This window comes from Primulina eburnea, unplaced genomic scaffold (genome assembly GCF_022965805.1).
Source record: "Primulina eburnea isolate SZY01 unplaced genomic scaffold, ASM2296580v1 ctg532_ERROPOS1188953+, whole genome shotgun sequence".
Classification (NCBI taxonomy): Eukaryota; Viridiplantae; Streptophyta; class Magnoliopsida; order Lamiales; family Gesneriaceae; genus Primulina; species Primulina eburnea.
The window spans coordinates 59652-72145 of record NW_027331326.1 but is presented as its reverse complement, the minus strand read 5'-3'; the positions used below and the strand labels follow the sequence as shown (position 1 = coordinate 72145).

The following is a 12494-nucleotide window of genomic DNA, read 5'->3' as shown; positions in this document are numbered from 1 at the left end:
CTCGTGTGCGAAAATACAATTTATGTTTTACGAGACACAGAGCACATTAACTGATTAATCGAATTACAACTTGTGAAAGAGAAACTTAACTTCAAACAATAGGAAACTCCCCTTCTCATCTTTACAATAATGAACATGTTTCTCTAAAGATGTTTACAAAAAACCCAAAAAAAATTATTAAACGCACAAGAAAACTTGAGAGGGACAAGGACTGTAGGCTCATTTGGATGATTATGTTATCTTTAAACCTGATTTGAAAATGAAAATAAATTATTTACACTTGTTACCATGGAACATTTTTAGCATGGCAATACTTAGTACTCATGTTTTCTCTTAGCTATCATTAAGGAAAGATCCACATATTAATTCCTGTTGTTCAAGAGTTCAGTTGAATAAATAATTTTCTCAAAATTTTCTTCGTTCCAGTAAATAATTTGATAAAAATTAAAATAGTAAACAGTTAAGTAGAATAAATAATTTTCTCAAAGTTTCTCTGTTTCAGTAAATGCTTTGGCAAAAAATAACAAAACTAACAATTAAACACGCAATAATTTCAATAGGAAACTGGAATCAGAAGTTCAGAACAAGGACCTGGAAGCAATGCTTGTATCAGTGGTAGCGCCAAAAAATAGTCTGCAGTGTTCTCTGCCAGCTTGCTACAGAGTAAAGGCTGAACAGGAATTTATATTGCAGCTCTTTATCAAACATCAAGACATCGTACGTGCAGAATTATCACTATTGACAGTTTTTGTCGACAAGGCACTTCTGTTCCATTTAACCAACCTGAGATGCAGAAGCATAAAGAACATGCAGAATCCCTTCTTCTACTGCCTCGGAATCTAGGAGATTAAGGTATGTTAAATCCCAATGATCATCTGGCATGTGAAACTCTTCCCCAAACAAGTTTGAATAGTCAGTTAAAGAAACAGGAGCAACAGGTTCAGGTTTAAGATCCTCTTCGGCTACAGAAGATGTAACATCGGAAGCTAAAGTAGACGCTTCTCTCCATGTCGTAGACTCTGAAAGTTTCTTAAGAATCCTTGATGCCTACAACATGGCAAGTATCAGATAAAGAAAAATTAACCTGGTTAAATTTCTTTTTCCCAGAAAGCAAATGAAAAACAAGAAGCATATCTTACAAGCCGGCACAACTTCCCCAGGTTAGAATCTTTATAAGCCTTTCTAAGCAATGTGAAAATTGCATCAGGACGAAATACAAAGTGACTAGAAATTGTTGACAACGAAGATGACGTATTTCGTGATCTCCTTGGCTGTGCGCAACAAAACAGAGAATTTAAAAGTATTCAATCACTTGGACGGTAGAGTCAAAAGAAAGTGGAATTAGTCGCTTTCACTATACAATATAGAATTCCAAAAAACTTCTTGATTATTTCATCCCCGTTTTCATATAAAAAACGCCAAATAAATATAGCTCACTATCATGCATCAGTATGCCACAGTTAAGAGGGAATGCATGATATGTAACGTTTTTTACATGCCTGTTCACATGCAGGACTACTACTACAGCCAAGCCAAGGCACTTTCTATTGCATGAGATTAGTTGGCATTGAAAGTTGAAGCTAGATGCTTCGTAGTGTATCTTTTAACAAAGATGTTTGGTAAAGAAAAGAGATAATTATAAAGGAAATATATAGCACCATGCAGAGATAAACAATGATAAAGAAGATGCGTCCTGCTTGCACTTAATCTAGATAATGCAATAATCAATACATCAAAAAGGTAAATACCTTTCCTGTCGATACCACTTACAACCAAAGTATTATCCAGAAGAAATAAAATTCCAAAAGAGAATATTCTAAAATAAGATAGTAAATAGAATTAAGGGCAAAATTTAAATAGAATAAAATGACTTCATGTGAGTACCTCAAAGTTGGAGGAAACCATCAAGGATGTCGATGGCAGATTGATCTTAGAAGCTTCATAGTCAGAAACATTGACAGCCATTCTCGCAGCTTCTCTGCCAAGACTCGGAAAACATTTGTTAAAGAACTGTCTCAAAGAGAGTTACATACCGAAAACTGACATGGTTGTTTACGGAAAATTGTTTGCATCACAAATAAAAATCAGATAAGACTTGAGAGCAGCACATAATAATTGATTTTCAAACATTTTGAAATTTTAAACATTGTGCAAAAACTATTTAAGAATACTGGGTACATTTGAAAACTAGGAGTTTGAAGTGCATATACTCACTAACTATTAACAGAACTTTTTTTAAATATAAGAAACATTATTATATTTTTTCATAATATTAGTTATAATAAGCAAACCAGAGGTCCACAAAAATCAAAGTGAAAACAGATTCTAAATAGATTAACATAATATTAGACCCCGATTTCTATACAAATCCGAAACCGAAAGCGATTTAAGCTCTACAATCCTCGAGCTTAGAGCTTCAACATGAAACCTTGAATTTAATCTTGTCTAATGTCTCAACACCCTTGTCGAATCTTCTTGATCTTCAAAGATCGTCTTATTCATTTCCATCCATACAGACCATCTCAAACAATTAACCACCAAATTTCAAAACATTATGCCCCTCCTTCCCAGATACCGTCCAAGATCCGCCTCGAATAAATCCCAAACTGATCTAGGAGATACCAAAGCCAAACCAAAGGCATCGTGAAAAAGGACAATGCATGATCAAATGGTCCTGAGTTTCCACCTCTTGCCAACATAACACGCACCAGTTTGGACAAAGAAAACAGGAAGAGAACCTTCATCTCAAACAATGGTAATTTCCCCAACGATGGGATAGGCGCTTTCCAAATAGTATGATAAGAAAAAACAGGATAACAACAGAACAAAGATTCAAATAAAGATTTCACATAAAAATGTCCAGAAGAATCCCAAACCCACTCACCCTTGTCTTGTACACCCTCAATTAATCTGACCATCTCTAAAGACTCAAGCAAATAACCTAATTCAATTTACTCCTCCCTCTTGAGATCTCGTCAAAAATAAAAATTCCAAGAAAGTGTAGAAGAATCGGATGAAACATTAAATGTACAAAGTGCGGATGATTATGGATCGACGAAATCTGGAATAAAGACGGATAAAGATCCTGAAAAGAAGAATTATCCCACCGTCTATCTTCCCAAAACCTAATCTTATCTCTCCCCTTTACCACCGCTCTCACTGTCCAAAGAAAAACAGAATAAATTCTAGAAATAAATTTCTGATGACTTCTGAAAATAACACTTTTTGCAATACCAGCATCCTACCCGTTATTTTGTGTCACATATTTGATAACCACAATCCACTTCCACAACGACTCTCCTTCAGTACAAAATCCCCACAACCAATTCCCTAATAAAGCATTATTTCTCAAACATATATTATCAATACCCAAGCCTCCTCTCTCTTTTGGTCTACACACTTGATCCCAAGCCACCCAGTGACCCCATCTGCTCCATCCAACAAAAAATCTCTCACAATCTTTTACATGGCATCCGCTACACCTCGAGGTACCCGAAAAAGGGAGAAGGAATACATTGGCAACACTTTCAATACTGCTGAAAGCAAAGTCAAGCGTCCTCCTCTAGATATGAAAGCTTTCTTCCAACTTGCCAACTTCTTAGTCATCTTAAAAAGGATGGGTTCCCAAAAAGAAACCTTCGAAGGATTTCTGCCCCAAAGTAGCCCCTAAGTATCTTATAGGCCACGATTCCTTCCCACAGACAATTTAACATGCTAACATATCCAAATCCTCTGCTTCGCAATTGATCCTCCATTAATCATTTTTTTTCCAAATTGATCTTTAGCCCCGACATCTCACAAAATGAACGTAAAATCGCAGCTAAAATTCTCATATGATTCTCATTCTGCACATAAAACAACGTATCATCGGCAAACTGAATATGGGAAATTTCCACCCTCTCTACTTGTTTCCCAACCTCTACATAAACCCATCACCATTGCATTGTCAACCACTCTGCCATAACATCCACCACAAAATTAAAGAGAAATGGTGATAATGGGTTGTCCTGTCTAAGTCATTTTTCATCTTTTAATTTACTCTTAGGTCTGGCATTATAAGAATTAAAAAAAAATACACTCGATAGGCATCCCTTAGTTAATTTCTGCCAACACTCCCTAAAACCTTTCTTGAGCAACACAAAATCCAAGAAGTCTCAATCAACATTATCATAAGCTTTCTCAAAATCGACCTTAAAGATCCATCAGCTCCTTTTCTTGATTCTATATTCCTCCACCAACTCATTTGCAATTAGACAACAATCAAGAATTTGTTTTCCATCAATAAAAGCATTCTGAGAATCTGCAATTGTGAGATATATTATCTTCTTTAACCTTAATGACAAAACTTTAGCAATAATTTGAGACTAGAAAAGCCAGGCTGATTGGGTAAAAATATTTATTTTAAATTGATTCTTGTTTTTTTGGTATCAAACAAATGCATGTCACATTTTTTATTCTAATTCAAAAAATTCATTAAACACCTTCAACCTTTTGACTGCATCCCGACACTGCTGGTAAACTGAAAGTGAATTCATCTGGCCCGGTGATTTTGTTCCATCACTCTCAAAGACTGCTCTCTTAATCTCTTCTTCTAAAAAAGTTTTCTCCAATTCTGTCATAGAACCTCTGTCAATGGAGCTTCATTCCACTCCTTCTATTCCCCACACCCCACCATCGTTTTTACTATACAACTATTAACAAAACATTTACTCACCATGTAAATATTAAAGGTCGCACACTCAAAATTTCACGAGTCTAAAATATTGTATTTTCCCGAAAAATATCTGCATTCTTTTTATGAATATTCCTTAAAACGGGCCACATAATAGAAATCTACCATCAGTCATCACCATAGAGTCTAAAGTAGAACAAAGGCATACAAACTAAATTTATGGACTTTAAATATAAATTAATTTACCAACCTTTCATTTGCTATCTGAAGGATTGGATAAAATGGACCCGAAAGCATTGCAAGAAAACGAATAGCAGGTTCTGCGCCTTCCGAAAAGCTATTAAGATCAGCCTGCACAGTAGCAATTAACATGCATGACAGACTTTAGTAATCTGAGGAAAAGAACAGCGATGAAAACCCCTTTCCATGTGTTAAGACAGGCTCAAAATCTGTACCTCAAAGTAAGGAAGAAATTTGGCCAACCTGCTCGTGATATCTTGAAGCAACTATAAATTAATAATTAGAAAAGAAATCACAAAAGGAACAAAAAAAGAGAAATGTCTGATTATACAAGAATCTAAGCAGCATCTCGTGCACTGTAGGTATTTGCAGTTTGTTCACCTGAAGATGCATATCACCAGCATCTTGTTTGTGGGATATTATACTTGGTAGCAAGTAGTTAGCCACTGGTTGAAACTCAGGCTCAAGACCAATAACTGGAACCCCAATAAGCTGTAATGAAGAATCATAAAACCTAGATACTGACATCAAATTTTCAAGACATATTAACTGCCAAAGGTTTAGTAAAAGGTCACTTAAAAAATTTTCTATGTAACAGAATATCATCGATGAGAAATGCGTATGGTAATCATGGCAAGCAAAGTTTGCACGCCATTCAAATTGTATCCAGGAGTGACTACAATCCCATATAATGAAAGAGAAGGTATTTACTAGTTGTGATTGCAAGGAAATACATCTTCACAAAAATTGCGATCAACATTCTGAGAGCTAAACCTAATTCTGTGGCGATTTTCTGATTTTTCAGCATGTCCTCCGAGTGCCATGACGGGCCATCTCACTGCTACAGCTGGACCAACCACCCTCCTCTGAGCATTCGCCCCCACCTTCGCCGTGTGCTCCAGCCATTATTTCCTCTCTCCCCCAATCTCCTCTCCAATTTAACAGATTAGTCGATGATTACTCCTTCAAGCTGCTTGACAGCATTGCCACTGTACCGTTATAATCGCCTCCTACACTCCCCACGACAACTTGAACATCTCCAACCTTTTATTAAATCCCTCCTACGTTTCGTGCCTTTACCTCAAAATTACCTAGTGAATTGACTCCCAAGTCCATCATGGAAGCACTAGTTATTCTTGAGTAGAAAGCTACTGTTATTGAAGAAATGCATGCCCTAAAAAAAATAACACCTGGAATTTGGTAGAGTTTATTTTATAGGAAACACATTTTATTAATTGATAATTAATGATTACATTAAGCGGATAAGAAATCCGCACTCAGTAAAGTAAGTAAAACCAAACTACAACACCATAATCATGACAATACAAATTTCCAATCCCGAACTAAATCTGAGATACAAACATGTTTATATTCCGGCAGTATCATCAACCATCTCACAACCCTGAATTTTATTTTATCCCAGATTTCGTCGGCTAACTCCAACTTCTCTTCAAAAATTTTTGCATTCCTTTCCAACCAAATGGACCAGAATAAACAATGAACAATCATATACCAGAACCTCATATGTTGTCTCCGTGTTTGCAAACTCGGTTCCATAATAAACATCTCATTTGCCTTTTCCGGGAACGCCCATACCAAATCCATCTCTTTCAATGCCTTTAGGCAAATGTTTGATGAAAAAGAACAATGAAGTAGTAAATGATCCCGACTTTCCTCTTTCCTGCGACACAAACAACACCATTGTAAATTTAAGCCACAAACAACACCATCTTCTTTGCATAGAATCGCAAGTTTGTAACTTCCCCAAATCCACAATCCACGAAAAAACTTGAATCTTTGGTGGGACAAGTACTTTCCAAATGTTGTGACAATATGTGAATGGATTAGAAATAGATGTCGGGAAAAAGGAATTATAAAAAGATTTGATAGAAAACAACCCTATTGAGTCCCCCAACCAACTTCTATAGTCCTCAACACCCCACTCCAATCGAACGGCCTGTAGGACCCCTAAAAGAACTGTGTACTCACTCTCTTCTCACATTAAAATTCCTTCTAAAACGGACATTCCAATGGATAATAAAATTAACGCTGCTAGAAACAACATCAACAAAGCTTAGGATTGGTTTGTTAGTTAAAGTGCATATCTGAAATAATGAAGGAAAACGATCTTTGAACGAGACCCCCCCTACCCACTCATCCTCCAAAAACCGAATGATATTACCCTCTTTAAGCACCCCTCCCCCTAACCAACTGATGAAAAGCCAGATAAGATCAAAAAATACATTTCCACAGACTTCTGAAGGTCGTATTCCCCGCCAACCCCAAGTCCCATCCATTTTCTTGAATACCGTAAATACTGATAATCACTTTTTCCACATAGTCTCCATGTCCACTGAACCTCTCCACCACCATTTTCCAAGAAGCGCCTTATTTCGTAAACAGATGTTTCCAAATCCCAGGCCTCCGATGTCTTTTGGTTTGCATAATTGTTCTCATCCTACTATATGACAATGATTTTCCCCGTCGGCCCCATCCAAAAGTAGTTTCTCATCAATTTTTCCATTATTTTCCCCACCTTATTCGGCACTTTGAAGATAGACATAAAGTAAAATGGCACGTCACTTAAAACAGCTTTGATCAACGTTAGCCGACCCCCCCTCGACAGAAATGATTTTTTCCAGATTGCTAATTTTTTTGCCATTTTGGATAACACCGGTTCCCAGAATTCCATAGCATTGGGTTTCCTCGCAAAGGAACCCCTAAATATTTAATCGGGAAGTAGCCTTTATTGCACCCAATTGCTAGTGCCATTCCTTCGATATCCTCGTCAGACATATTCAAGCCCACTATAATACTTTTATCCAAATTAATCTTTAAGACCCGAGTGTAGGCCTAACCACTTGAGTAATTCCACTATTTCCAACAGATGCATTCGTATTTGTGCAAAGAATAATGTGTCACCCGCAAATTGTAAATGTGAAATTTGTTCTTTTTGTCAAAATCATCATTCTTAGTTTATGTTGAACGCATCATTTTCACAGGGAATGACATTAAAGAAGTGGAGGAAATCAAGAATATGATGTTGCAAGAATTTGATGTAAAAGACCTTGAAACTTTGAGATATTTTCTGGGAGTGGAGATTGCCAGAAACAGAAAAATCTCCCAAAGAAAATACACTTATGATCAGTTGAAAGAAACCGGCAGCAGCACACCAACCGAATTAGGATACCTGAAACAAACTCCTGGGAAAGACTTACTTTTTGCAAAGAAAAATAATCAAGGAGTGAGTGTATACACTAATGCTGATTCGTTCGGGTCAATCATTATAGAAAATCGACTTCTGGTAATTGTACGGTAGTATAGGGAAATTTGGTGATATCGCAGAAAAAAACAATCATTTGTTACAAGAAATAGTGCTGAAGCAAAATACCGAGCTATGGCTCATGGAGTATGTAAACTCATTTGGATAAGAAGAGTGATGACAAAGTTAAAAACTCAGTTTGAAGACACTTTTTTTTTTTGATAAAAAACAATTAATTATTATTAATATATGTTAATGTCCATTACAGGAAGTGGACTAGAAATCCACTACTAATGAAAAGAAACCAAAACGTCTAACAATAGATGTAAGACCAATCTCTTAATAAATCAGAAATCGATAAACCCTTGAAATCTTTGACTGATCGAATCCAGTTTGCTATATTGATCTTGATTTTGTCCCAGCAATCTTCTTCTGTTCCTTCAGTCTCTTGAAAGATTCTTCTATTTCTCTCTAGCCATATTGCCCAACATATTCCGTGCATCACCACTCTCCAAAAGATTTTTCCCTTTTTGCCAAGCAACTGTCCAAGGTCCGTACTGCGATAATAAGTCAGCTACCAGCGTTCACAAACTTGTTCATCATTATATGACTAAACATGCAGAGGTAGACCGTCATATCATTAAAGAGAGTGGATGAAGGCAGCATGATTATTTTATATGTTCCTAATCTCACCAACTGGTTCATCTCCTTACAAAAGGATTGTCTGAACAAGCTCACGATTTTGTTGCATGCAAGCTTGATCTAATCAACATCTACAGCAAAACTTGAGAGGAAGTGTAGAAAATATTCAAATCACTTTGTATTTATTACCATACCAATGTTTCAGCATCTACTGTTATCATACCTAGTTAAGGATTGGTGTTTTATTTGCTACTGAAGAGTTTGTAGTCTTTAATTGTTGTGGTGGATTGTGGATCACTCATCCACTGGCTTTGTAATCTAAATTATTAATATTATAATAAAAAGATAGTTTCCGATAAAAAAAAATTGTACAAAATCAATGACGGATACCTGATACGATATAATCAATTACAATAAGTTATTTTGGCAGAATTGTTTCCTTTATTTATCTATTTTTATAGGAAACGATATTTTATTAATGATAAAGTATTTAAGATTACATCAGTGGACTAGAAGTTGACTGTGGTAATAGAACACACAAAATCCAAGCTAATTTAATGATACACATATTCCCAATCTCTCATTAAATCTAAAATGGAGACATTCTTGAAATCTTGATGAGTGCCAATCCACATAGCAATGTTAATCTTGATTTTTTCCCAGCACTTTTCTGTATTAGCCCCGATGTCTTCGAAAATTCTTCGATTTCTTTCCATCCATATCGTAACCACCACTTGCCAAAAGATTCTCCCTCTGTTACCAGTTTGATTTCCCAAATCCATATTAAATAAATCCTTTGTTGACTTCGGTATAACCCAAACCAACCGCAGCTCTTGCAATGCTCTAGCCCATAATGATGTCGTGAAAGGACAGTGAATGAATATATGATCCTGAGTCTCTATTTCATTTCTGCACAGAACACACCAGTTGGGACACAAAGCATATCTCGGAAATCTTTTTTGAATCATCTCCGAGGTCGGTAACTTACCCAGAGTAGCTGACCAAGAAAAAAACCGGATCTTGTTTGGAACGAGAACTTTCCAAAGTGCATGGAACAGAGGAAAAGCAGGAAAAACAAAATCAGGGAAGAAAGACTCATAGAATGACCTGACAGTGAAGATACCCGAAGAATCCCCGCACCACTCAATAGAATCATCTACCCCTTCAACCAACCTAACAGAATCTAAAGCACCTAGTAACTCTGACAACTGAGTAATCTCCTCATCTCTCACATCCCTTCTAAAATGTAAATCCCAAGATAGATTACGCGAGACATCATCAAAACGGCTAAAATATGATATAGGCAGATTGTGGAATGATGATAGCTGAAACAAAGCTGGAAATCTATCTTTGAACGAAGAAACCCCCCACCATAAATCCTCCCAAAATCTAACCTCATTACCTCCTCTCACCTTAATAGAAACTCTCTCTTTAAAAGTCGGGTATATTCGGGAAATAAACTTCCAAGGGCATCTGAACGTGACGTTTCTTGCCAACCCCGCATCCCATCCATTATCTTGTAACCCATATCTGCTGATAATAATTCTCTTCCACAATGTCCTTTCTTCCTCAAAAAATCTCCACCACCACTTCCCGAGCAAGGCCTTGTTTCTAAAAGTAATTTTCCCAACACCCAAACCCCTTTTATCTTTTGGTTTACACACTTGATCCCATGCGGCCAAGTGAATGTGCACCTCTCCATCCGCACCATCCCATAAAAAGATTCTTGAGATCTTTTCCATCGATTCCGCAATACCTTTAAGAACCCCAAAGACATGTAATATATCGGGATGGAATTCAAAACCGATAATATCAATGTTAATCTCCCTCCTCTTGACAAGAATGCTTTCTTCCAAGTAGCCAGTTTTTTCGATAGCTTAGCAACCACTGGCTCCCAGAACGATGTTTGTAATGGATGGCCACCCAACGGTACTCCCAAGTACGTAATAGGCCAGTTTTCAACCCTGCCCTCGTTCTTTTGTCCTTCTGTCACGATTTTTTTATCCATCTTCATTAGATCAATCTTGTGATTGTGCTTGGCAGATCCTTCTGATTTGTTACTTGCTGAATATTGGTGTCATCCGAATGTCTTTTTTGAAGTTCATTAATAGGTACTGCATTTGAATCGTTTCCTTTGAGTCCGTTCATTCTACCCCATCCTGCCAAAACTCTAGCTCCATTAACCACCACTTGAGCATAAGATCTTTTTTCGTAGATATCATACGCTGATACATTGAATGAGTCCACAATAATGCGAATGATCAAAGGTCCTCTTTTAGTTTGGATCTCTAAATTTGTATTGATGAACCCTCCTTCAATTCCCATTACTTTGATTTTTGCTGCCGACGAGTCTTTGAGTAGGATGGTGTCTTGACTGATACTCAACAAGCCTCCACATTGCTCACCAATATTTTTGAAGAGTTCCGTGGACCATAAATCCCATGGTATCCCCAATAACCGCACCCAACTATTACAGCATTCAGAAACTTCCTCCTCGCTGTTGATCTGCTGACTCCATCTCTCAAAAGACAAGGAATCTTTATTTTCCAGAAAGCACTTCTTCAATCGCAAATAGAAGGATGCATTCTCTTCGTTATGTGACCACCAAACTGCTTTGTTGGCTTGGAATGGGAACACTTCAATCTTCCTCTGGACTACCTTCCCAAGGGTAGTACTCACCAACTCCCATGATATGTTGACACAATCCCTTGTAATGATGATAGCTTTACTCCAATCCTTAGACACACAAGCTGGTAATTGTTCAGTTGCTGCAACTTCTGAAAATCCTTTATCAATGTCATTCGAACGAAAATTTCCACGCTTTTGTGCTTGTTCCATAGGCTTCCTAATATCTCTAAATCGCGATACATCATCCCTTTGGTTTGCCATGAATTTGGAGAGGTTACTTGCCATCCATTTCCAGCCCCCAACAGATCGTCCACTTGGTATGATGATGCGCTGTGTCTTTCCCCTCCAGACTAGCTTAGATATTTCTAGATAACTTCCTCGACCATTCACAACTTTCTGCATAGACACTACTGCTTCTATACCTCTGAATCTATTGAACAAAGGGCATGATTGTGGATTGTTAATGTATTCCCAAAATTTCGACAAAATCCAATAGAAACTTTCGAAATCCAGTTCCAATTGATAGCTCGCATTCCTGGTCCTCTCGGTCACAAAAACCGTATTGCCCCTCCTACTCCGGCTAAATAAGAACAATTTTTGTTCTATTTTGATCTCGCGGCTTGAGTTGAAATAATCCCTTAAAATCCCTCGGTTCGTCTTGGAGGTTTCAAAGATTTTATCCTTTCTACTAAGAGAGTTTTGCATGGCTATGGAATACCTAGAAAATGTGGATAAAATTATGAGCTTATGAATCGCTTGGAAGTCAAGGTCAATCTGGGTGAACGAAGAGGGTAAGATAACGATCGGAAGTTAAAATTGTTCATGGGTGACCGGTGAATGTGGGTGAAGGTCTGAGATGAGAAATGAAACCCCGATTTTGAAAACTCCATTACGAAAAGGGCGAATGATTTAACTATGAAAGTAGATTTCCGGCGATCGGCAAACGGCACAGGCCGGCGATTAGATGCGAACGACCATTGATTGTGTATCGATTGAAGAAAGGAGATAACGATGAATCGAAAACGAACGATGGAGAGAGGATTTTTGAAA

The 12494-nt window shown here is 37.2% G+C and overlaps 1 protein-coding gene across 2 annotated transcripts in view; it reads right to left on the bottom strand.

Moving 5' to 3' along the window:
• Positions 1–12494, bottom strand: part of LOC140821344 (uncharacterized) — a 42085-nt gene that overhangs the window by 23964 nt on the left and 5627 nt on the right. For both annotated transcript variants that reach the window (XM_073181819.1, XM_073181821.1), the window contains exons 4-10: positions 5294–5404; positions 5128–5178; positions 4923–5023; positions 1885–1978; positions 1140–1271; positions 784–1047; positions 592–670 (exon numbers count right to left, since the gene is read on the bottom strand). In XM_073181819.1, coding sequence (XP_073037920.1) covers positions 592–670; positions 784–1047; positions 1140–1271; positions 1885–1978; positions 4923–5023; positions 5128–5178; positions 5294–5404 — 832 coding nt within the window. The remainder of the gene's footprint in view (positions 1–591; positions 671–783; positions 1048–1139; positions 1272–1884; positions 1979–4922; positions 5024–5127; positions 5179–5293; positions 5405–12494) is intronic.